Raw genomic sequence first — 24,820 nt, forward strand, 5'->3', positions numbered from 1 at the left:
TCAAGCGTTACGACCTCAATGGGATGTTGTTAGTAATGGGAATAAGCCGTTTAATCGTTTTCCCCATACCTTGTACTCGAGACCAAGCTCTTCCAAGACGATGGAGGCCTTGAGGCCGTTGGGTGTGCCCTCGGTGTAAAGCGTGATGTCGGTCTTGATACCCATGATGAGCTGCTGTCTTCTGTCCCGGTGAATTCGTTACTTTTAGTGGTGGAATCTGAATCTGGAATCTGGAATCTGGAATGCTGTATGCGATGTTTCAGTACGAATGTATTATATATCTGATCTGTTTCTTTAATTGCAAACATGATGGAAACTCACGACCATATATAGTAATTTTGGTCGCACAACTTAATGTATATCTCATTGTCTCTCGTTCTGCTCACAACGGTTAGGCATAATTCCGCGGAACTATATTATCCCAGGAGGAGCGGAGTATACATATATGTGGTTCCGTGATGCGGTAAACCACAGCGGCTGTCATACTCATGGAATTAGCACTCATACCCCCCATGAGTAACGGATAGGCCTGAGACTAACAAAATTATTTCTAATCGTTGCTTTGTCAAACGTGTACCGAAGGGCCTGCACGCAATAATTTGGCTGGTGAAAACAGCATGAAGCGGAGTGTCGAACGGAAGGTCCGAGAATGCCTCTAGGGCCCTTGGCATGGGAACAATTCTAATTCATAGGATTATGAAGCGGATCTGTTCCGAAATTTCTCATCCCAGTATTTCTGTGATTTTGAAGTATGCTATTGCGCAAGACATTGGTAAGCTTTGCCAAGACTTTGGTTCCGCGGAACCAATCTACGCAACCCTAAGCTCGGATGGTTTCCCTATGTGCATTGCTCGAACAACACCAAGGGTCCTTTCCATATATCACCAGCATTAGAGTCGTATAGTACGAAACACCATGACGGAGCCTTACAGGCCCAAGATACGAAAGGTTTGCTGAGACTCGGCGTATTACTCGGTGGCGATGACACTAGCTGATACAAAGGCTGCAGGCTTGCGACTTGTGTTATCGCAAACGCATTAGGTGTGATGGCCAGACGCCCCGTTGTTCACACTGCCAGATATATGATTGCCCGTGCACCCATAGGGCTACTAGCCGGCGAAAGAAACCCCCCAAAGTTCATCTGGTCCGGTCATCGAAGCCAACGACATCCATTAATAGCACGAACTCAGACGACGCACTTTACCCAAGTGGATTTAATAGTCATCTTGGGGACAAGGACGATTTACGCCACGACCCCCCAACGCTTACTCTAAATAAGGAGCTGGAATTGCCCTTCGAAGATTTCATGCAACACTCAGCATCCAATAACAATTCGAGCTCAGATGCACTTTTCTCGAGTAGCTCTGGTGTTTCCTGGGACACTGACCATAGAAACCACGACTCCGCAACGCCAAAGCAGATGGAATTGCCTGCGGAAGATCTTGTGCGACAACTGATTGACACGTACCTAGTGAACATTAATTGTATCTTACCACTGTTCGATCCTCAGCAGTTGACCCAAACGGTCGACCTGTGGTACAACAGTCGAACACAACGGTCTCGTATATCTTGGGCGGTGATCAACGTGGTGATGGCCATCGCGCAATACTGCACTTTTGGTTCTGGCCATGCCGAATTTTCCGTTGGCAGTGTCCCAGACTGTCTCGCCAAAGCACAGTCTGCCCTGACAGAAATCCTTATGGGAGATGTGGAACTTGCTAATCTGCAGGTAATATTGGGACTAGTCATCGTCTTTCAGGGTACATCGGATATCAGGCCCGCCGTTTTTCTGGTCTCTACCGCGCTGAGGCTCTGTCAGGTACTGGGCATCCATCGCAGCGACAGCGACTTCTACCGCAATACCACCCCTCGCCAAGCTCTACAAGTGAGGCGAGTCTTTTGGATAGCATATAGCCTTGACCGAAATATTGCTATGCGTATCCGGCAAGCGCCTATCCAACAAGATACAGATATCAATATCGAACTCCCGCCGAAGAAGCCAGATGAAGACGGTGTAGGATTCGTCAGTACGCCTGTAATGTACCAACATGGCTTCAATTTGTTTCGTGCGCATGTCGAGCTTTCTCAGATCCAAGGCTATGTTTACGACGCTCTTCTCTCAGTGCGCTCACTGCAGCTGAGTCCCGGCGAAAGGGCAGCCAGTTGCCATGCAATTCGCCTGTTGTTGAAAGACTGGAAAGGTCGCATACCGGCGACTCTCCGTGCAGAGGCTCTGATCCAGACACAGAGTTATCTTACATGTATCCCGAGGTTCCTCTGTACGCTGTACGGTACGGTTGTTACATGCCTTGGACAACTCTGTCAGGTCAACTCGATGGATTTTCGTTGGTTAGATCAGCTTCGTCTTTATGGACGCAGTATAACTATTGGCCTAGGCGGGTCTTGCCTCCCACCGCCTCAGCCACAAGGGTGGAATGCTCTGGTAAACGAATTTCGAGAGTTCATGCCGTTGTTCATGAGCATCCAAGACAAAGGCCCTGCATTTATCTGGTTAGACTTCCTTCCTTCACTCTTCTCGTATGGATAACGCTGAGCCGTCTAGGATGAACATATGCCCCTACGCATCAGGACTTGTGTGCCTCTCGGCCAACTCGATCATCAACTTTGATAACAGAGACAGCATGGAAGACCAAGATCGGCGTCTGAAAATCGAGGCTGTGAGTGTCTTAGGCGAGATGGCTAAACAGACCAATCACACGACACTGAGCAAAGTCTTGGAGGCATTTATGGAGCTCGACTCTCAATATCGGTTCATGACGGCATAGCATTGCGACAACAGATCAGATAATAAGGACGTATACACATGCGCGTTTGTGCCGCCGCCCAGACCGGAAACAATTGGTTGCTTAGTTAAAGTCGTTCTCTGCTTTCTCGAAGTTGCGTATTGGGCTTGATATTGCAGTATTATTTCAACATAGAGGAGTCCGAGGGTGTATGGAAGAAAATCCCGCTCCGGAAGGCGGCGCTTGAGGTACGCTGATGCTGAGCGAGGGGCGGTGAACTGTAATCTAGTAGATCGAATGTCGAAGGATGTCACTAGGTCCGGGTGTAGGCCCGCCTAAGGGAGTAAGACTGAGTGATTAGAATATTCCGCATGTATTCTCCTCCGCCAGGGCCAAATGCCCTTGTGAGAGATGCAGCTGTCGCCAGAACGGATTAGTCACTGACAATGGTATCATCCGTGAACTTCTTTGAACACCACAGGATGTCATTTTGGTTCAGCCCTAAGGACTATTGTAGATAGTGTAAATGAGTGACAATTGGCCGATCAAGGAACTTGACGAGAAAGGACGGCCCGTACATATTCCTCCCAACCACCACCGTACTAAACTACCTCGTGTAGCTTGGAAATATCTTGTTGAACTAGTCAGTGAAATGGAGTATGTATGCAGGATCAAGCAATCCTACCTGATGGCTCCTACTACCTTTTTGAGCATTTAGCATGCGATGCAGACCTGTAATTCCAATGATGGTTAGATATGAGTCTCATTATGTACCATTCTCAACCAAAACTTACAGCATGGTAGCCGTGCCCGCACTGAATGTTCGGGTTGTTGCCGCAGCCTTGGACCTCACGGGGCATGAGATCGATGCCAAGATCGCGCATAGACATCTTCACATGAGGAAGGTTGTTCTCGGCGGTCGGGTTGGCAAAAGCCAAGGCGGCGAAGAAGGTGGAGATGATGTATGTGGCGAGCATATTGATTGTTGAGAGCTGCTTTTTTTCTGGTGTGAATGGTTATGAGAATGATATGAGCTTGCTGTTGGATAGGGAGGCATTGAGTGCGATTTGAATATCCTTTTATATTCGAGTCTTGGCCCCCCTTCTCCTCAACTCCGCTACATGCACTTTTGGAGACTACGAGGCTCTGAATCAGATCAATGGTCACTGCACACTCTTGATTCGGCGTAAGAGTTTCAGGCTACCATCATCATTTAGGTGTTCTTTCATACATTCACGAAGTCGCGAGGTTGCCCATCAGGCGAGCAGCATCCATTCCCTCCCGATTCGCTGTCAGAACCCTAATTAGAGCCTCTGTGAGATCTTGATGACGATTTCCCGAAGCAGGTGTGAGGAGCATGGCTGAACACGAAACCTTCCTCGCCGACCTTAATTTTCGAAGTGTATGGTGAGGCTGCGCTGTGTCATCTCATATATGCAAGCTTGCCGAAAACGGATTGTTGTTCAAGGATGACAACTCTCACACAGATGTGGAGTAGCGCCACTAGTAGCACCAATGACGATCCGATATATTATACCTTGGACGCCTAACCCTAGTATCCATCCACTGAGCTTGAATGACAGCTTCTTCCCCTTTAGGAACGTCAGCAAGGGTCGCATATTATAGTAGCCATGCAGCTTGTTGTTTTAATCTGGATCACATACGTTGGGGGCGGTTTCGTAATACATGAGCAAAGAGAGCATGCAAGGCTATGCGATGTGAGGGGGGTTGATGCAGCCATCTCCGATTAATTTGTATGTAGCGCTGACAGTCACATACCAGAGCTGCGCGCAGCAATTAATTGGACCTACAGCGTTGCAGATGATCCACACGTAGTCGACAGAACCAGGCATCAGTAAGCATCTAGCTACATGGGCTTCCCGGAGTCGCAGAAAGCTTGTCTTCGCAACACGTCAGGTTTCTCTAGTTATCGCGCCGCCTGGCCCAGATCTTCGCGCGCGAGCACTTGATATGCTGGAGGACGCTTTCGATGACTGCGTACGGGAATTGGAAGCTAGCATGCGGATGCTGCACTACCTGGAAGATATACAGTTGGCGAATGGGAATGGTGCTCACACCCACGGTGAATGCTTTGTAATAGTCATGCAAGGCCCCGAAGGTGAGTTAGAGGTGCCGGGAAACGATGGCGATTGGATAAACCCATACCTGTGACGCTAGTGGTAACCATTGCAGATTGGTATCCATGCTGCACCGTATTGTGAAGGAACGCCGAAGGCGAGAGGTACTGGGCCCCTTATTTCTGCGGGCTCGATCGATACAAGCTGTTATAGCCTATCCCAACATGCGTGAGCGGAGAAAATCTCATCGATATATCCGGTAATCTCCGGATCTATGTATACTCTCCCAATGTTTGGATGAGCATCGCTGGTAGTGTCACAGGAGAGTATCACTAATAGCGAACGAATAAATAGAAGGAAGCCAACACGCTGAGCAAATAGACGTTTCAGGCTAACCATGGTACGGAACTGTCCCATGTGAAGTTCGTAAGGAACTATGTAGGAAACACGTGTGACCAGGGTTCTTGTCCAATATTCAGAATAGTGGATTGCAAAGTCTCGTTCAAGTAATTGTAGTCAACTTCGAAGTTGAATATCCCGATAGATTGTATCATTTTCACGAGTCGCATTGGCAGTCGCTGCCGATTTGAACCGCCGACCTTCCCGTGTTGGGTGAACGAGTCAAGCAAGGCAGACACCGCTTGCACTGCGTCACTATGGGAAGGCAATCTGCTCGAGTCTGCTACTGCTTACTCCTCGTAGTCAGGAACATGTGGCTTACCACAGCAAGCTATTGCACAAGTAGTGAATTAGTGACGTGTACATGGCACACCGTGCATAATTTCGACCATTCCAAGTGCAGTGCAGGATTCCGATCCCCTCAGAGATGCAGCTGTGCAGTCGCACTAGATAATTAGTACAGCGCATACTGAAACCTCGAAAGCCGCCTCGATTTCTGCCACTAGCGCCGGACCTTTACGATACAGTTGCAAAACTGAGGTAATATGTGCGACTAGAGTCGGGCAAGTCTTCGCATTATGTCTTCTAAATGCACCCCTTTGGACTCCCAGGGTCGACTGACGACGTCTATGAGTGCGGAGAAAGTCCGAAAGAAGGTGCTGGATGATCCTGTAAAGGTCGGTCGTGGTGTCATAGCCGGGGCACCAATCCTTGAACTCACCGTCTCTTTGCGCAATCGAAGGTAGATGGTGAATATTTTCTGAGTATCCGAGACAAGTCTGCGCCTGGGCATGCGCACCATCCGCAGAACGCATGCGGTGTGGACCTCGAGGCGGTACATAGCCCAGCATAGGCTACGCCGCTCTCTTTCCTATCTAGAAAGTCCTTTTGGCTACTATGACTAATCATGAAAGTTAAATCGCGTACTCGCACCGTAATATACAGCGAAATTTGGTGTAGTATAGCATTGTTGCTGGTCTGTGAATAACGTTCAAGTCAAGGTCTTCGCAAGTTGGAAGGTACCACGCTCAACGGCTTCATCAAGATACTCGCTTTGGTTATTCTCGCTTCCAGGGATCGCCGTGTCGTCCGTGAACAGGGCGCGCTTCCGGACGTGTTGAACGTTGTAAGCTCACACGCACATAAGGTTGTGTAAACGGAACCATCGTTCAAAAAGGTGCGATCTCTGTAGCCGACCAAGAGCTCCTTCTCACAGGCTCGTGGAAAGCTGCGCTATGTTGGTCAGAGGTCATGGGGACGTGGTAATTATATACATTTGGTGGATCTATCTAGATACCTATGGTAGACATCGAGTGATGCACTGACGGTGCGTCGATTGTTCGACCGGTGAGAAACCACACTTTACCTTTCATTGCTAGTGTTGAGAACCGAATAAGCTTGCTGACTCGAAGAACGAGCATTGTTCCATTGCTTCTTTGGTCGTCGGCTTCGAGTACATTGATGACCGTATGCGATGCAGCTGGTAGAACGGGTCGTTGTTGCACTTTAGTGCATGTCGACGACGAAAAATCGCAAGCATGTGTAATCCTTCTGTACGTAGGGAGAAGCATGGTAGCAGGGGCAAGGAAGTCCGAACAGGAACCGAACCGCGACAAAACGAGCGGTGCGATTCGCAGAAATCCCAAGGCACTTACTTATTACAGCTAGCTTTTGAAGACAGGGGACACGTGACATATTCATTTCCTGATTGTCCTTCTTGTCGCGCTTATTGCTGAAATGCGATACTTCCTTTCCTTTTGCGCAGTGTGCTTAGGCACATTTCACAGGATTCTAAAATCCACCACCAATAGCCTGTAGCTAGACATTGCGCTTCGAGGGCAATTGTTGACATGGAAGGAGCATTTGGTACTGTGTAAGCAGCGCCTTCCGCGAGCTAGCTATGTATAAGCGTTAGCGAGTAACATTCGAAGAGATGTTACCGAGTACATTCATGTCCACGGCTGCTGGCGCCCATAACCAAACACAGTGATGAAAGTACTGCCGACGAACTCGACGAGTCTCTCTTGAAATGAACATGATGTTGAAGCTTCGGAGAATCCTTAAACTGCCAATTCCATCCTCGCGAATCTCGCAAGCTTCTTCTACATGTATCGACGCGGTGAAGTTAGACATGCCTCTTCAAGTCATGCACTACGCCATGCTCTGCTTCCAGTCTTCCGTTGTTCGCAATCTGACTATCTGGCTCTCAATTGCCTACGGTAGTTTCGCAACCTGCTGTTCTCTGGCTGAAGTCAGAGTTTGACCATAGGGCGCGCAAGTTTCGCCCTGTGAAGTTAACGACCGCAGTAAGCCGCCATTGCCGAGGCCTTATTCGTCAGTTTACGCAGGTTCAACCGAAAGATGAGCCGCCTCGACCACACCATCCAGCCGTTCGGATAGTCGAGCATGATCTAAGGTTGCAATTCGGAGAAAGGTACGTAACGACAACTTTAAAGTGCAACTCTGCGGACAAGAGCGGCCATGACTATGCTTCTTGAGGTTAAGGCAATAATTAAATAAGGATTCCAACGACACACGATATCCACATGGCAGAGATGAGTTTGCTAAGAGTTTTCGTCTACACACGCTAACTGATAGCGTCACCGTTAAGCGGGTCGCGCCAACCGCGTCCAGCTAGCACAAACCTCCATACGGAAAGGCTGCCGCGATATATTCCAGGGGTTTGCATGCTTAGTCGGCACCAAAGCTTCTCGAAGCCTTCTTGTTACAGCATCGCATGCATCGTGACCACGAAGTGAGACCGACTGCAAAGACGCTCAGACTCGGTCTAGGCAATCTCCTCCACATGCAGAGATAGGAAGATGATTTGTGTCAATTCCATTACTCCGGGCAGCTTGCGGGAAAATGTTCCTGCATCATAGTATGTACCCACGGGGCACCTCAAAGGATCTGCCGGAAGGTTGACAGAATCTTACCGTTCGGTTTCCTTCAAAACTCGTTGGGTGGATCTGTTCCCGCTACCGGCCCTCGATCACAGTCGACACACACTCAATTCGATCATTCCCCGAGCCATTCGTCACGATGGCAGAAGAAATCAATACCGGCGCCCAGCAACACAAGGACCGCAAAGGCAACTACGCGAATTCGGATGAAATGGCCGATAACACCATCTTTGGCGAAGTGACCGATTCGCAGCGCATCAAGCAGATCGCAGCTGCTGGAGATGCTCATTTTCACCGCCTTGGATGGAAACGTCTCGCGGTCGTCACTATCGTCGAAGCGATCGCTCTCGGTGCGCTCAGCTTGCCTCAAGCATATGCAACGCTCGGCATGTTTCCCGGAGTCTTCCTCACAATCACTCTCGGCTGCGTTTCAATTTTTACCAGTTACCTCGTCGGCCAGGTCAAGCTGAAGTACCCTGAAGTGGCGTCATACGCGGACGCAGGACGGCTTTTACTCGGTCGTGTTGGCTATGAAATCTTTGGTGCTGCGCTTGTCCTAGAATTGGTCATGGTCGTCGGTTCGCACGCACTGACCGGAAGCATCGCATTGATCGATCTCAACGGTGGACACGTCTGCTCAATCGTCTTCTCCGCGATCTCCGCCATCATACTACTGATCCTCGCCATTCCACCATCTTTCTCGGAAGTGGCAATCCTGGGTTATATCGATTTCGCATCCATTGTCATCGCTATCGGCATCACGATCATAGCAACGGGTATTCAAGCTAGCGATTCTGCTGGCGGCATGTCCTCTGTTGACTGGTCGGCCTGGCCCAAGGAGGATTTGTCATTTTCAGAAGCATTTGTTGCTGTCAGCAATATCATCTTCGCATTCAGCTTCGCGATTGGTCAATTCTCCTTCATGGATGAGATGCACACTCCGGAGGAATACATGAAAAGTATCTGGGCATCTGGTACGATCCAGATCACCATCTACACCTTGACCGGTGCCCTGTGCTACGCCTTCATCGGAAAAGATGTGCAGTCTCCTGCTCTGCTTTCTGCTGGCCCGCTTATCTCCAAAATCGCCTTTGGCTTTGCTTTGCCCGTCATCTTCATCTCGGGATCTATTAATACCACTGTCGCACTTCGGTACATCCACAGTCGCATGTTCAAGAACTCCGTCCTGCGCTATATCAACACTTTCGCTGGATGGACCTCCTGGATCGTTCTTGTTATCATCTTCACCATCATCGCATGGGTTATTGCCGAAGCCATTCCCATTTTTTCTGATCTACTGTCCCTTGCGTCTGCGCTCTTTGTGTCAGGATTCTCGTTCTGGATCCCGGCTGTCATGTGGTTCTGCCTACTGAAGCAGGGCAGCTGGTACGCCAAGGAGAATCTGGCCACGAGTGCAGCATGCCTGTTGGCGTTTGTGATTGGTATTGTCACGCTCGGCGCGGGAAGTTATGCGACCATTGCGGATATCATCAATCTTACGAGCACGGGAACCGCACATAGCCCATTCACTTGCCGCTCAAGCTAGATATTCAAGATTTAATAGAGAAAGTGTACAATATTAACTCCTATTACTGTTCAGGATTTTGAGTTGTCTCGTTAGACGAGTATGAATGTCCACCCATTTTTGATCATAACATCCATCCAGAAGGCTCCCTGGTGAGTACGATCTCTTTCCCAGATATCGTGGATCAGCTCTTCCCCTTGCTCAACACTGCGGTAAGGCAGTATCTCCCTCACTGTAGTCAATCGATGGCTGACCTTGTGTCTAGCTCGCTGTATGATATTTGCAACATCCTCGGCACCCATCTCATTTTCTCCTTCAGCCACTGGCAAGATTGGAGGCAAGTCCAAGAACCCCTCATCTGACAGCAAGCCAGCACCCTCAAGAAAAGGCCGTGGCACGTCCTCAGCTGAGCACAATGAACCTGCAGCTGACCATGAGTCGCACAAGGACTGTAAGAATTGGGAATACGTGTTACGTTCGACAGAGGACGCGATACCGTGATGAAGAGGATGACAAATTTCACCGGCGATGATGACAAGAACAATCTGCTCGATACTTCTCGTTCTCGAATTCGGGCTGTTGCGCTCGAGGATACCGAGGGTGTGAAGAGCAAGTGCACATAGCCATTGTTCTGACGCATCTTGGTTTCTCAGATCTCCTCTCCGATTGCGCAACAGATCAGGGAAACAGCGGTACAGCATTAGAAGGCCTGAGAGTCGATATGCTTCAGCCATGTTCCGTAGATCATTGATAGATGTGTTCGTGTCATTCACCTCAGGCAGATCCGTTGGCTGTGGGATGTGAAGAGAAAGGAGGTCTTCCTCCAGTTGATAGGACGTTTGGAGAATACTCTCGTCTTGCTTTAATCTCTCACTGGATAGAAACGATGGTCTCATGGCGCGAATCCGTTGCGAATAAACAAGACTGGCAACCTTGCCTAGGAGAAGATGGGCTCGAGGCGAGATGCCTGTCAGAGGATGAGGATAAAACAGTCGGTATTCGTCTGTGTATGTATTTGGCCCGTCTTCAATATCTTGGCAAGGGGGAGGATCAGGCAACGGTTCGATCTCGACATTTGTCACGAATGACAGCCCCGCCCACCAGTATATCAGTGTTTCAGCGTAAAATCTCCGGCTGACAAACGCCATGCTGGCGCATGTCTCGGTATATAGAGAAACAGCAGTGCGGTAGTGCGCGATCCCTGTGTTGTTCGAGCCATCCCAGGAGCTGGCTAGGCCGAACATAATGAGAGCAAGCAGCGCCTCCTCTGCCGCCTTCCTGGCTTTTATTCCGATATGCAGCCCGAACTGGTCTCCTCTTTTCGCCAGATCGACCTCATTGCCTATGTGATGCAACGTTTCTTTTTGAACTGTTGAAAGTAGACACCGTGTTTGGTCGAGGATCGTGCTTTTGCTCAGGTACGTTGCGGTCAAATATCTGAGCAACGAGTTGAACAACGGAGAGTGGCGCGCCCTAAAAATGCTGATGCTGCGTATTGGATTATGTAGGGATTCGCAAGCATAAAGACGCTCGCATATCGTTTCTGCGAAGTAGTTGAGTGCGAGTGCAGGACTACACAATAAGAGGTCGCATGTTGGCGATGGGGAAGAGTCGTCGACAACGGACCAATCATCCCAAGCCATGTCCGTGGATGTGTTATTTCTCAGAGCGTTGTCGCTGTCGGATAGCATCGGAGGCCATAATTTCGGTGTAAAAGCACCCGCACCTTTATCGCAGAACCAGTCTTGGTCGTTGAAGGAGAAAAACGGCTCATCGAACTCGTATGTGAGGACATCCGTTCGCAGGCCTCGCTGATTGCCACTAGTCGCAGGGAATTCAACTACAGCAGGGTTTGTCGAAAGATGCGGGGACTGGATTTGGGGCACCCTAGATTCGGTAGTAGAGGCACTATCAGCGTGTATTACATCGGTGGTCACAGCTGGAGCGATGGCACTCTTCTCAGATCGGGATACTGGAGGGTCCTTGCTCAGGTCAAAAACCTGATGCTTGTATGACCATGTAAAGCTTTTCGAATACCCTGGGCATTGTACCTTCCGGCGCGTGCACTGAAGACAGCTTGGATTGGTCTCATCGCATTTTATCTACGTCATGTGAATTCCTACCAGTTGGCGGCGGCAGCGTATCACTTACGCGTCGGGCCTTGCACGCTTTACATCCAGAACGAGATTTGACGCGTCTTTCCTGCGGAGTCCGAGCCTTGATGGTGTCCATGGTGATATGAGCTGAGGAGGCTTGCGCTGCGGAGAGGATTTTGGATTCCTCGAATCTAATCATCATTAGATACGGCTAACGCAAACCTTCATGTTCCGAAGGAGACCGGCGCGCGCCACGCTAATGCCATTCGCGCGTCCCGCGTTTTGCTACATGATAACGACAACAATTCAAAGTGGATGGATTCAGCCATTGCATAGGTGTCCCGAGACTTGGCCCACCATACTAACCCGATTGAGCCCGCGAGTGCGATTGGTCCGCCCCCCTGATTCCCTCCACACCTTTCCCCGCAGCCACCGCACGCGCTCACAACTTCGCTGGCAATCGGCCACCGCACTTCCAAGCAATTCCGTAGTCGATGGAACTGAATGAAGCAGTGGTGCCGCGTTGGACAAAAAATGTGTCGCCGGGCTCGAGGTGCGCTTTTTGCCCGGACTCATCCTCCAGGTCCATCTGTTAGATGCAGAATTCGGAGAAAGCTTGGCACACAACGCGTGTTTTCCCCCCCATCTTCTGCTAAAACACTCCTCTGTTTCACAGCCACGCAATTAAAACGCTTATAAATTCCTAGAAAGATAGCATTTTATATAGTAAATCTAGATCTTTTTTGAATTTTTATGCTATCTCTTAGCGTTGTAAAGATATGGGTTGATGAAATATCGCTTATTATTAAAAAGAAGCTAAAAGCTTAGGCCACCTCATATGCAGAATTCAAAGAAAGCTTAGCATTTTTAAAATATTTACATTCCTATTAATTTCTTAACAGCATAGAATTATTATATTAAAATTTAATAGAATCTAGATTTGCTATATAAAAAGCTACCTTCTTAGGAATTTATAGGCTTTTTGACTATGTGGCTGCCAAAATAGAGAGGTTTGTTGAATGTTGGGGGAAATTTTCGCGATGCGCGCCAAGCTTTCTCCGAATTCTGCATCTAACAGATTGACCTCGCAACGTCAGCCACTAATCCAACCAAACTAAGCATTGACATTGCAGAGAGCTCACCCTCGATAACTATGCCCACCTCGTCGTAAGTGTATTCAGGAGGCGTGGCTGCCGGGCCTCTTTCTATGCGGAACCATGATCCTGATATGGGCTGGGAAGTGGTCGTACTCCCAAGGAGGTCGGCTAGACGCATGTCAGAGGAAGTCTAGCACAGAATCTGGATCACCGTAGGAAAGGCGACGCACTAAAAAAGACATGAGATCCTGCATCTCCCAAGTTCTCGATTTTGAACTTCTCGGTTTTGCTTCGAATTTGGAATACCATGATTGTTTAGGAGAACGAAGATTGAGCAAATGCTGGGGAACGGCGAGGTCTCGACCTTAAGTTACCCTTGAAGATTTATTCCAAGTGTTGCGCTGTGGCACTTGTCGGGGCTGTGGGCGCGGAATCCTCCCGCCCATCCCGATGGGGAGAAGTAGTGCGTTCTACCCAGGTTACCACAGCCAACAGCCAAACGTTATTTCAGATAACGCGGCCTCACTGTGTCCTACTTCGTAGCACTTTCTATTGATTCAAGCTCTCTGACCTCACTCATCGCTACCTCTACTTCTATTGTAGATTCGTGGTGTCGTTCACGTCTAATTCTCTCTATATCAATCACTACAACTGAATATGGTCTCGTCTGCGTCGAGATCTTCCGAGGGGTACCTCTGGACCCCGAAAGGTCCGACCGATGGTCTCGAGACTAAGGCATCGATAGCTACTCCTTCGATTCGTAGCGATTGCTACGATGTCGTGGTTATTGGCGCTGGATTTGCTGGTCTGGTCGCTGCACGAAACATCACGCAACAAACACGCGCTCGTGTGCTCTTACTGGATGCCAGAGACAGAATCGGAGGGCGAACTTGGACCGCCATCGTCGCTGGCGAAGAAATCGAAATGGGCGGCACCTGGGTCCACTGGAATCAACCGCACCTTTACGCCGAGCTCGTACGCTATGGCCTACACCGCAACCTCAAGGCATCTGCCGGCACATCCGAAGCCGTGAACCAATACTACAAAGGAGGTGACGCTGTGATAGAAGAAGTATCGCCTGAAGAGTTTGGCGAGATATCCGAGAGAGTTTGTGCGAAGCTTTTCCAGATTGATGGACTAAGCAGCCGCGAGCTTATGCCTTTTCCACACGATCCACTACGCGACCCAGCGCCTTGGAAGAAGTATGATCACCTTAGCGTGCAGGACCGACTCGATCAGATGAAAGATGTATCGAAGCACGAGAAAGCAGTCTTCGCAAGTTTAGTGAATTCATTCGGAAGTGCTCCACCAGAAGATACTGGGCTCGTGGAAGTACTTCGCTGGTACGCCTTGGGAGGCCATACAATGGCCCAGACTTTCGAATTAGCTGGTACCTACAAGATTGGGACAGGAGGCATGACCAATTTTGCCTTATCTATCCTAAGGGACTACAAAGGCGATCTATCATTGAAAACACCGATTAGCCAAATTAGCCAGGATCCCAACGTTGTCGCCATCACCACAAGAGCTGGAAAGCAAATCAAGGCCAAATACCTGATCTCGACGATTCCACTGTAGGTTCCGCATGTCGACCCACTGGAAAGCAACTGCTAACAGAGATTGGCACAGTAATTGCCTCGGTGACGTCTCCTTTGACCCACCATTAAGCCCTTTGCGTCAAGAGGCTATTCGTGTAGGTCACATCAACACAGGGGCTAAGATCCACTTCAAGCTTGCTGCAACGCAGCAAGGCTGGTTTACAACCTGCAGCACCCCTCGCACGTCTCCCTTTGTTTTCGGCTTTTCAGACCATAATGGCACACAAGCCACAGGTCCTGACGGAACCTGGTGCATTGGGTTCGGCTACAACGGACAGCTTAACGATAAGACTGCCAGCCAACGCATCATTTCGGAATTCAAACGGACTCTCAATCCCTACGCTGACGTTAAGCTGTATGCAACACATGACTGGATGAACGACGAGTATGCGAAGGGCGTGTGGCATTGCTGGGGCCCTAAGTCTATGACTAAATATTTGGCTGAGCTGCAGAAGCCGGAGAGGAGGATTCAATTCGCGAATGCGGATTGGGCCGATGGGTGGAGGGGCTTCGTAGATGGTGCGATTGAAAGGGGAATGTTGGCGGCCACAGAGATTGTGCGATCGCTAGAGAACACGTCGACTGCGAAACTGTAGAAATGCACCCCACATGCGGGTTTGACTGTAGTACTTATTTCGAACTTTTAGTTTCTAATGGCTCGAGGCGTATTTCTTCGTTAGTTCCTCATCATTAGCGAATCTCCTCAATTATCCAACACCTGTCGTTGATGTCATCTTACACCGTCTTCTCTTGACGGGAACCGAATTGTTTTGCTTCCTGAGGACTGGCCGCCGTTGCAAGCTTATCTTGCGCCCTTAAACTCATATCCCGATTAGCTTGCTCTAGCGACTTATGCTATGGCTTGCATCGGTGCGGTGGTAAACCCAAGAGTCGCGTGGCGCGTTCGCGGGTCGTGCTAGTTTGCGATAAGTGCTTTGAAATGGGCAGAAGGTGCGATTGGTCACAGATTTGTGATCAACTCCTTTCAGAAACCACTTGCTTTCCCCCACTATCTTGAGAAGTTCACCAGACATAAATGTAATCTGCTACGTGTAGTCCTTCTGTGTCAACTACTCCTTCCATAATCCTCTGATAATCTGTTTTCAAGTCCCCTAATGTCTCAAACGCAGGAAGGGAATGTACCTATGATGGAAGAGAAGAATGCCGCCAAGGACGGCGCAAGTAGGCACGCATACTACAACCCGATGAACAATGATTTAGAAACTCACTCCCCAATGCAAAATGCCTACCCACGGAAATCGTTCACTTGGTCCTCCATGTTGGCAACCTGCGTGTCCTTGATGTCGACGTGGGAAGCCTTTTGTAGCACCATGATAACTGGCCTTGTCAGTGGCGGGCCGGTTTCACTCATCTATGGGTACATCAGTGAGTGCACTTCTTGTGCTATGCATAGGCAGCTTTTTTTGACACCAGTAGTTGCGTTGGCAGGAACATTGGCCACTGCTCTTTCTTTGGCTGAGGCAGCTTCAATGTGGGTACAATATGGCTGAACAGGGCTTTGTTGATTGAGCGCATGAAGGCTGACGCATGATCATTAGGTACCCAACCGCTGGTGGGCAATACCACTTTGTTGCAGCTCTTGCGCCTGAGCGCTTCGCCCGCGGTGCCAGCTGGGCCGCTGGCTGGATCACAATGTTCGGATGGCAAGCCGTAGCAGCCAGTGCGCCATTTCTAGCAGGGACCATGATTGAGAGCCTCATCAGTTTCAACTATCCCGATTACAACCCACAACGCTGGCACGGCACCATGATTTACTGGGCAATTCTTGTGATTGCGCTGATCGCGAACACGCTACTGAGCCGAAGTCTCCCCATCATCGAACAGGCAACCATGGGTCTTCATGTTGTTATCTTCTTTGTTCTCCTCATTGGTATCGTCGTTGCATCACCCGAAAAGAACTCTGCGTCGTTCGTGTTCGCAGAGTTCGTCAACGAGACGGGCTGGGAGAGCAGTGGCCTTGCATGGTGCATTGGGATGCTCAGTTCCGCCTACGTTTTAGTCGGTAGGCTCCGCATCCCCTTACTCCCGGAAGATCCAACAAAAGCTGACTTTTTCAAAGGGTACGACGGTGCAACGCATTTAAGTGAAGAGATGGATAATCCCGCTACCGGTGTTCCTCGCGCCATGATCGGTTCAGTCGTGATCAATGGAGTGATGGGCTTTGCGTTCCTGATTGCCATTCTCTTCAGCATGGGCAATCTTGAAGAAGACTTGACTTCACAAACAGGTTTCCCCATCATCCAGGTGTTCTATCACGCCACGAGCGGCAATATGCGCGCGACCTCCGCAATGACCGCAGCCATTATTCTGATGGCCTCGCTGGCCACGATCCCACTCGTCTTGTCTGCTGCACGCACGTTATGGGCTTTGTCTCGAGATCAGGCTTTCCCATTCACTTTGGTTCTCTCACATATTGACGAAAAGAGGGGGGATTCCGACGCGGGCGGTGTTTGCGACGACCTTTTTCCTCGCCCTCCTTGGTCTCCTCAACATTGCGTCGACGACCGCATTCAACGCCATTGTTTCCCTATCTGTGGTCGGGCTGTACTCATCATACCTACTTGCAGTTCTGGCAATCTTGTATCGGCGGATGACGGCACCACAACAGATGCAGTTCGGCCCATTTCGACTTGGAGCTTTTGGAACTATCGCCAATGTGGTCAGCATCTCATACACCGTTTTTACTTGCCTAGTTCTGTTGTTCCCCTCCATACTATCCTGTCACGGCACTAAACAAGAATTATGCATGCGTCATTCTTGGCGCGGTTCTGATCTTCAGCCTCGCCTTTTGGCTCATCAAGGGTCGAAAGCATTATTCAGGGCCTATCTTTGATACTGATGTCATTCTCGGAAGAACAGTCACTGGCGTATCTGGAGTGTAAGCAGCGTGTGTTTGTTTATACAAGGGACAAGAAGCAAGCAGTGCATTTCTCCATCAAATAGCAATCTTTGTGAACGACTTCACCTTTTGCTTAAAACCAATGCGCTTCCGTTACTTCGCAACTCGGCAACAGCGCCTTCCGGTATCTTGTTTACTGCACCTCTTAGCACCATACATTCACTACGGTCGCAATGATTTTAAGTTGACATACGTCAATCTGTTTGCTTTCGAAATTGCACGTCTATCGCATAATTCCCGTTCATCCAGAAGCGGTCGTCACCTCGTGCTTTCCTTACTTGGTCCTTGCATTTCAGATGATCAACGACTGCAAAGATAGGTGTGAACAGGTCCTTTGAACGCGATCCGTGTATCACGGTGCCCCGTGGACATCTGTTCCGCTGCTCGCTGTGCCCCGCACAGAGGGGTTCGTACTCAATAAGGGTTATGTGACTCCTTCTGACCAAGCACCAATCGCACTTGTACACCAAAAACGGCTTTGATCAATTGTTTGCACCTCACGCCCAATCTGAGGGCCTCGGTTCGCCACCCACTTCTCTTCATATCCTCTATTTCTCTAGCTGTAAACCGATACTTACGGAGTATGTCATCCGTGGATGTGGTTGCGTAAGGATAGTGTATGCCGCACCAATCGGATGTATGCCGATGGAGACCGGAACCGCAGATTGCGCCAGCTTTTGCAATGGCAAATTTGCCCTCCACTCACAGATTAACCATATGCAGATGATAGAGGACAATACACGCATTGATATTCTGATAACGAGGGGGAAGCATGTAGTCCTCGGGCTCCGGGTCGCCTGTGTAGGTGGTGATGCGAATGTTGACCAGCATTCAAGTACTCGAACACAAGTGCTCGAACAGAAATGCAACAGGGCTTTTCGTTTTCCTGACCTTTTATTGCACGTCACCAGTCACCGAGAACCTAGGGTCGTGCTGTATCCCCAGCGAAAGGTTGACACCATGGTGAAGGCAACCCCGGAGACTCTTACTCTTCCAGCCTCTTGGTACACCAGCCAGGATTTGTATGAGCTCGAACGAAGAGCCATCTTTGCTAAGCACTGGTTACTCATTATTCACGAATGTCGCTTCGTGTCGACTGGAAGCTATGCTAGCTTCACTGTTGCTGGCTATCCTTTTTTTATCATTAAGGACAAGGAGGGTTCCCTGAATGCCTTCTTGAACGTTTGCCGGCATCACGCCTTCCCGGTAGTTCAGCTGAACGAAGGAACGTCTAGAATACTCTCATGCAAATACCACGGTCAGTAGTACCGCGCTCTTCTATTCCATCATGATCGATGGACCTCTCTCGAACCAAGCCATCGACTATGGAAGGACGATTAGGCTAATAAGCACCTAGGATGGTCATATGGGCTTAATGGAAAGCTTGCCAAAGCACCTAAATTTGACTCCGTGCCTGGATTTGACAACGCGGCCTACTCGCTCTACAAACTACACCTCAAGATTGACAACAGACGATTCGTGTGGGTCAACTTCGACGCCGCAGAGGAGCCCGAAGTACCTGGGAGAAGTACTTCGAAAGTGTGGATAAGCAAGCCCGCCTTCAGGCCTTCAACATGGACGACTATAAATTTGACCACGCGTGGAATATGGATGGTCAGTACAACTGGAAGACCCTGGTCGATAACTACAACGAGGTACATAATGTATGAGACCCTGTAGAAGACTCGCGGTTAATATTGCGAAACAGTGTTACCATTGTGGCGTTGCGCATCCAGGTATCGCCAAAACAACAAACTTGAACACATATCATGAGAAAACTCCAAACAGCACCGGTTATATTGAGCACTACGCCGAAAGCAAGATAAATGAGGACGACAATTCTGGCAACGTCGCACCGACTTTCTTCTTTCCAAATGCCTCTGTTACTATGACGTAAGTCGGTTGCACGGTAACATGGGGATATGGACCTGACGCCATATACAGTGATGATTACTTCTACCTCATGCGAGTCGTGCCTACAACCTCCGTCAGCGTGTCAATGCAATACGAAGTCTACCGCCACAAGAATGCTACCGACGAAGCCTTCAATGACATTGACAATTTTTTCAAGCAAATAGAGGGCGAAGATAAGTTCTTGTGCACGAACGCGCAGAAGAACCTGATCGCTGGAGGATATGTTTCTGGTCCACTTCACCCACATAACGAGAAGGGCGTGCTGCACTTCCAGTCGTTGGTTAAGGATATTTTAACAGATCATCGGGCCCTCGAGAGGAAGAGTGGTGTAGATATTGCTCCAGCGCGCAGAATGCCGGCGAATAACAAGACCCAGGAGGAGGATGTCTTCTGTGCGAGCTTATGTGACATAGGAGGCGATACCAAGGGTCTGGTCTGGTAGAGAGTATTAGGAAGCAGACTTTTTCGGCGGATTAATCGTTTGGAAAACCTTTTGAGTGATGTCCCCTCTTACACAAATATCTCTGCCGCAAGTCCTGCATTAGACCTTGTGCCTGCATGCATTCATCCAACAGCGCTAGCTTAGTGCTCAATACTTCGTGTATGTGAGGAGGTCAGCTCCGCCCGCAAGCCCGCTCTCGACCCTCTCCCGCCTCGCGACAGCGTCCTCCGCACTTCACACACTTCGATATCTTCTGAGGTCATTCTAGGCTTTGACTTTGACGTAGCAGAATACGTGATACTGTGTCAGCACACAAGTGGATATCCGCCAGGGAGCCTTCAGCAGTGCCAAAACATTTGTAAATCAGTATGCTCCGACGTATCATGCCCATAGCCCTCAATCAAGTGTGACCCTCATTGCCGCCTACGCAAATGGCATTGTGAAGGTATGAACTCGCATCTTCGTGGAAGATTATGGGGTATTAAGGAACGCCTCACAACCAATTCCATGATCATCTACAAACGTATAAGCAACATCGCAGCTAGATTCCAATATCTACACGTAGACAAACGAGATAAGGGCGAGGCCGAGCGTCACAAACACCAACAGCCACCGCCACAGTCCGCGCTTGACTATCTTCTTAGCGAACTTGTCTATGGCCTCGCCGTCATTGATCCTGGGAAACGGAATACCCTCGGGTTCGGGCTTATCAAGTGCTTTACATAGTGGGCCCCATCCTTCTTTGACGTCGAAAAACAGAAGTCGCTCCTCTGGCACAATGTCCTTCAGCCACGCCACATGCCGATCGTACGTCTGTCTTGTCGGGGGATCACGCTCTCCGTACAGATACACCCACTGTTTGCGCAGCACTCCTATGTAGTCCACGAAGTGGCGCATTCCTGGAAGAGGGAAGAGGACGCCCCGTAGGAACCACATAGTCGAAGCCCTAGATACACCCGACATGCTCTTCACCCAGCCGTCTGGGTCGCGGACTGTGCAAATGACTTTGGCATTAGGATAGAGCTCGATCAGCTCTTCTACCAGACCTGAGGTGGGTGCATCTGTAGCTGCGGCATAGCCATCAAAACGTTCTTTAAAGATATCAAACACTGTGCCTTCGTCAGCGCTTATAAGGTTTTCCGTCATAGAGACGAACCGATCTTCTTGTCGGCTTCCTTGGCTGGAGGCCAGTGTGACAGCAGTTTTATCCACGATCGCATCTCCACACTCTTTCCTAGTGTTGTTTGGGTGCCTCCATGATATACAGGTCCACCATCGAGGAGAATACGAAGCGCCTCGCTGAATGATGCCGTGCCGGTGCGCGAAAGTCCGGCGCCAATAATTTGGAATTCGGTGCCAGGCTTAGCAGCGGAAGGCTGGCTGCCCATCGTGAATAGAAGGCTTTTTGTGTGTCCTGTGCTTCAGATTTGGCCAGTGAGGGTGCCTTAAATAGCGTAGAGATTTGCAGATAAGAATTTAGCCAGTCTGTGCACCCACCCGTCTGAAGTACCATGCTAATCAGACTGCAACGTAATCACTAAGTGTTACATTTACCGCCTTAGTATAGCTTGCACCATTAAACAAAATAAGGGCATCGATTGCCTCGAGCAGAGTATAAAGAAGTTATATTCAACAACTCAATTCGGGATCCATTTAATCTCATGGAGATCTTCTAGAACAGTAGTCGAGCCAAAGACAAAGCTCATGTCGCATCGCGGAGCCATTCATGATCCAACACCCTTAGCTAGGGCCTTCTCCCATACACCGATTGTGAACTCCCAGATCTTGTCACCCCATCCACCTTCTTGGTATTGAACAAGCACCCGATTGTCGGCCACAACCCCGTTGAGGTGGTTGACGCGCCAAGATCCAGGGATGAATATTTCGCTCGTCAGCTCGTATGCATGCCTCTCGCCAGATTCCTTTGCTGCCATACCAAAATACTTTATGATCCACCCTGACACAACCTGAAAGAAGGAGATGAAAGCCCACCAGGCCAATCCATCGGATTTCGAGGGGTAAGCAGTGCGAGGGGTATCCGTGGATACGAATCCCGGGGTAACATGCAGGAAGGTGATGTGCTTCTGACTGTCGCTGGAGGCGAGATGATCAAAGGCCAGGCTCGTGCATATAGTAGTATGATTGACGACTGCAGCAATGCCCCAATGCGTCTCAAGCCCAATGTCTTCTTCGTCTATCTTCTTTTCTTTGGTACCATTAAGGATAGACAGAACACGCGGCTGAGAAGATCTATGAAGGAGAGGCAACAAATTCGAGACGAGCCGCAGACGAGAGTAATGTGAGACGGCGAAGCAAGACTCGAGGCCCTCTTCCGTGTCTATTCCCTCTATGAGCCGTGCAGTAGAGATAAGGGCAGTTGATGACACTTACAGACGGCGCCTTGGAATGGCATTCCACCAGGGCTCACGCAAATCATGTCCACTTTCTCAGCGGCTCCGCGAATGAATGTGCAGGCGTTGTCGACTCCCGAGATTAGGGAAATCTGTGCCTCAACAAAGACAATGTGTTGTTTGTAGGGCCGACTCTCTTCAGCTCTTCGAGCTCTTCTTGGTAACGATGGGGATCGCGTCCTATGACGTAGAATGTCGATGCGCGCAACAGGCTGACCATCTCTCTCAGGGTTGCAGCACCGATACCAGCAGTAGCCCCAGCAAACACGCACACAAGGCCGGAATGGTCTTGCGCCGCGTAGCGTGCATTGCTCCTGCGGATTTCGGAGAGTTCGACCATGACTGCAGTCGAACAGGCGTACAGGGCAGGCGAAGGAAAGTTGCGAGGTCGATGCTGGGTGCCAGAGGATCGGCGGTTTGCTACCTATAAGCTGTGGGATACCTTCTAGGGCACGAATCGCCTTTTTGCCACGTGAACCTGCGTCACCGAAGGGGACTAATCATTGACTGCAGCACTTGAGCTGGGTCATGGGACTGAAAAGTGACCTCGGGAGCCGTGCTCCAAAGGTAGTGTCACTACGACTGAAACATGGCAGATGCACGCAAGAAGCTGCTGCCTGCTACCCCCCGCTGTGCCTTGGGGGCGTAGCTGCTCGAGCCCAATAAATTCGCTTACGGTTCACGCCATGCGGCGGATCGAATCAGAAGCCGATTGAACCTGGAGCGGTACCAGCGAGATGGATTGTCCTGAGGTAGTGCAAATGAATGTCCACCGGTTCATTGAACGCGTTGCTGCAGTACTGCGGCGGGTTGTATCACGAGGCTTGATAGTCAAACCCTGAGGCGTGTTGGTTGAGGGACGCGACGCAGGAGCCTCGTTATACCCAGGTACTTAACCTATTCTTGGACTGTTGATAAAGGACAGAGAGTTCTTAGGTTGCGGCAATTGGTGCGCTAGTGACACTCGTCAACGAAACCGGTTCGCGTCCAGGGTACCAACCAAGCTCCCAGTATGACGATAACGCTTGCGGGGATACGTCCCTTCCACAGGAAGACGAAGACTCATACGATGACCATTGGAATCTCAAGCAATATGACGTCGAAAGCCACCCTAACACTGTACAGAGCCTCCGTGGCGTTGATGTTAAGCATTGTACAAGAGGTATATCGCTTCAGCGGGCCCCATCTATCCTGAATCGGACGAGATGAAAAGCTGGGAAGAATCTCGAAGATGAAAACGTTGACGCCCTGGATTATCACGAGTGCCCAGATGGTCGGCCTGTACTTGTTGTCAGCCTTTGCGAAGAGTCGACGGTAGAACAACAGAACAGATACTCTGATCGATGCCAACATCGCCGGATAAATCGATGAAGCGACGAACACTCCCTTGAAGAAGACGATGAACTCGCCGTGTGTTATGTCACCAATGGGTTTACCGATCCCGGAGTAGAAGTTGAAGTATGCCGCCATCGCCGTCCAACCGATGTAGAGTAGCTAGAGCATTTTAGGACAAAGTCCACGTGTTGAGGGGTAACACCTTAGCACAGCCGGGATGATGGAATAGTCATCGGCTGCCGCACTTCTCGAAGGGAACCTTTAACCTGGCCGAGCGAAAACGGTAAGAGACGCCACGATGCCGACGACAATGATGGCAATAGCCTCCGAATCATACCTATACGTGTTGTTTATCTGCAGCGGTGGAGGGGTGAGCTGGTGAAACGGCTTGGTGGTGTAGAATATGATCGTTGCGTAATGCGCTATAGGAAGAAACAGTTCTGTTTTTCGGGCTGTGGAGTACGTGATAGATTCGGTGAGACGGCCGATGGCTTTCATGGAAAGGCCCTTAAAATTGCCGCACATATGCGCACCGACCGACGGGTCGCAATAATGCGCGAGCATAGAGCGCTAATTCAATAGATTGCCTGCATATACATGCAAAATACCATTAGCTTCTCGGAATCCGAACATTTTCACCAAGCTTCGCGGCTGCTCAACTACATGTGTGGTGCAGTAGGCGCTTACGTTCCACAACATTCGAACTGTGCCTCCCCATCTTTCGGTGGACCAATGTGGTAAGAACGGCTAAAAGGACCACCCCACCTTCTGCGGAGTCCAAGCCTCCATCCAATGGTTCGCAACAACTGATAAAGGCAAGTGGTACAAGTTTCAGGCTGTGGAGGTCCTGCTCAAAACCTCCGGGTGCCATGTTTCCTGTTGCTTGACGGATCAACGCGCCAAATATTGGACCCCAAAAGCATCGCATATCGCAGCCCGACCACTGAAGCAAGGAACAGATGTAAGACGCGGAGTGAGGTAACTACCTTGATCATGCCGTCGGAGATTTCCCAACTACGTCTCCCTAATACAAGCGAGATGTGCTTGATATTACTTGAGTTTCATTCAGCGAAGTGTTGTTCCACTTCCGGCCTGCGTATGTATACATACAAGCCTTACGTAGGTTTTGGTATCAATGAGCAGAGGTAACACATTCGGGATGAGAGTATGAGGCAATCATTCCTCCAGGCTCAAACGGCCGACAGGGGCACAGCCAACAATTATTGACAAGCCTCGCACAATGCGTGGCAGAAGCGATCATCTGCCCAATCTCAACAGGGCTGTGAAGCTTCTGATCCCTAAGCTGTCTTGATATAGTCGGGTGGCCCAGCCCCCAGCGTGACGTCAATGCGCATTGA

General features: G+C 49.8%; 5 protein-coding genes across 5 annotated transcripts; 3 read left to right on the forward strand and 2 right to left on the reverse strand.

The window, feature by feature from the left end:
• Positions 1-8,263: 8,263 nt before the first annotated feature.
• Positions 8,264-9,670, forward strand: N0V89_004891 (uncharacterized protein; the record flags this gene model as incomplete). Its single annotated transcript, XM_056213672.1, has 1 exon — positions 8,264-9,670. One exon carries the CDS (start codon positions 8,264-8,266, stop codon positions 9,668-9,670), a length of 1,407 nt encoding a protein of 468 aa, XP_056073980.1.
• Positions 9,671-9,741: 71 nt separating this feature from the next.
• N0V89_004892 (uncharacterized protein) lies at positions 9,742-11,695 on the reverse strand (the record flags this gene model as incomplete). Its single annotated transcript, XM_056213673.1, has 2 exons — positions 9,742-11,649; positions 11,687-11,695. The coding sequence occupies 2 exons, from the start codon at positions 11,693-11,695 to the stop codon at positions 9,742-9,744; spliced, it is 1,917 nt and encodes a 638-aa protein (XP_056073981.1).
• Positions 11,696-13,499: 1,804 nt separating this feature from the next.
• On the forward strand, positions 13,500-14,420 carry N0V89_004893 (uncharacterized protein; the record flags this gene model as incomplete). The annotated part of the gene is given in 2 exon segments (XM_056213674.1): positions 13,500-13,507; positions 13,520-14,420. The coding sequence occupies 2 exon segments, from the start codon at positions 13,500-13,502 to the stop codon at positions 14,418-14,420; spliced, it is 909 nt and encodes a 302-aa protein (XP_056073982.1).
• Positions 14,421-19,248: 4,828 nt separating this feature from the next.
• N0V89_004894 (uncharacterized protein) lies at positions 19,249-19,716 on the forward strand (the record flags this gene model as incomplete). The annotated part of the gene is made up of 2 exons (XM_056213675.1): positions 19,249-19,253; positions 19,305-19,716. 2 exons carry the CDS (start codon positions 19,249-19,251, stop codon positions 19,714-19,716), a joined length of 417 nt encoding a protein of 138 aa, XP_056073983.1.
• A 555-nt stretch (positions 19,717-20,271) lies between these two features.
• On the reverse strand, positions 20,272-20,936 carry N0V89_004895 (uncharacterized protein; the record flags this gene model as incomplete). The annotated part of the gene is made up of 2 exons (XM_056213676.1): positions 20,272-20,896; positions 20,929-20,936. The coding sequence occupies 2 exons, from the start codon at positions 20,934-20,936 to the stop codon at positions 20,272-20,274; spliced, it is 633 nt and encodes a 210-aa protein (XP_056073984.1).
• Positions 20,937-24,820: the final 3,884 nt, after the last annotated feature.

The sequence above is a fragment of the Didymosphaeria variabile genome, assembly GCF_027946475.1.
Source record: "Didymosphaeria variabile strain IMI 356815 chromosome Unknown scaffold_3, whole genome shotgun sequence".
Lineage (NCBI taxonomy): Eukaryota > Fungi > Ascomycota > Dothideomycetes > Pleosporales > Didymosphaeriaceae > Didymosphaeria > Didymosphaeria variabile.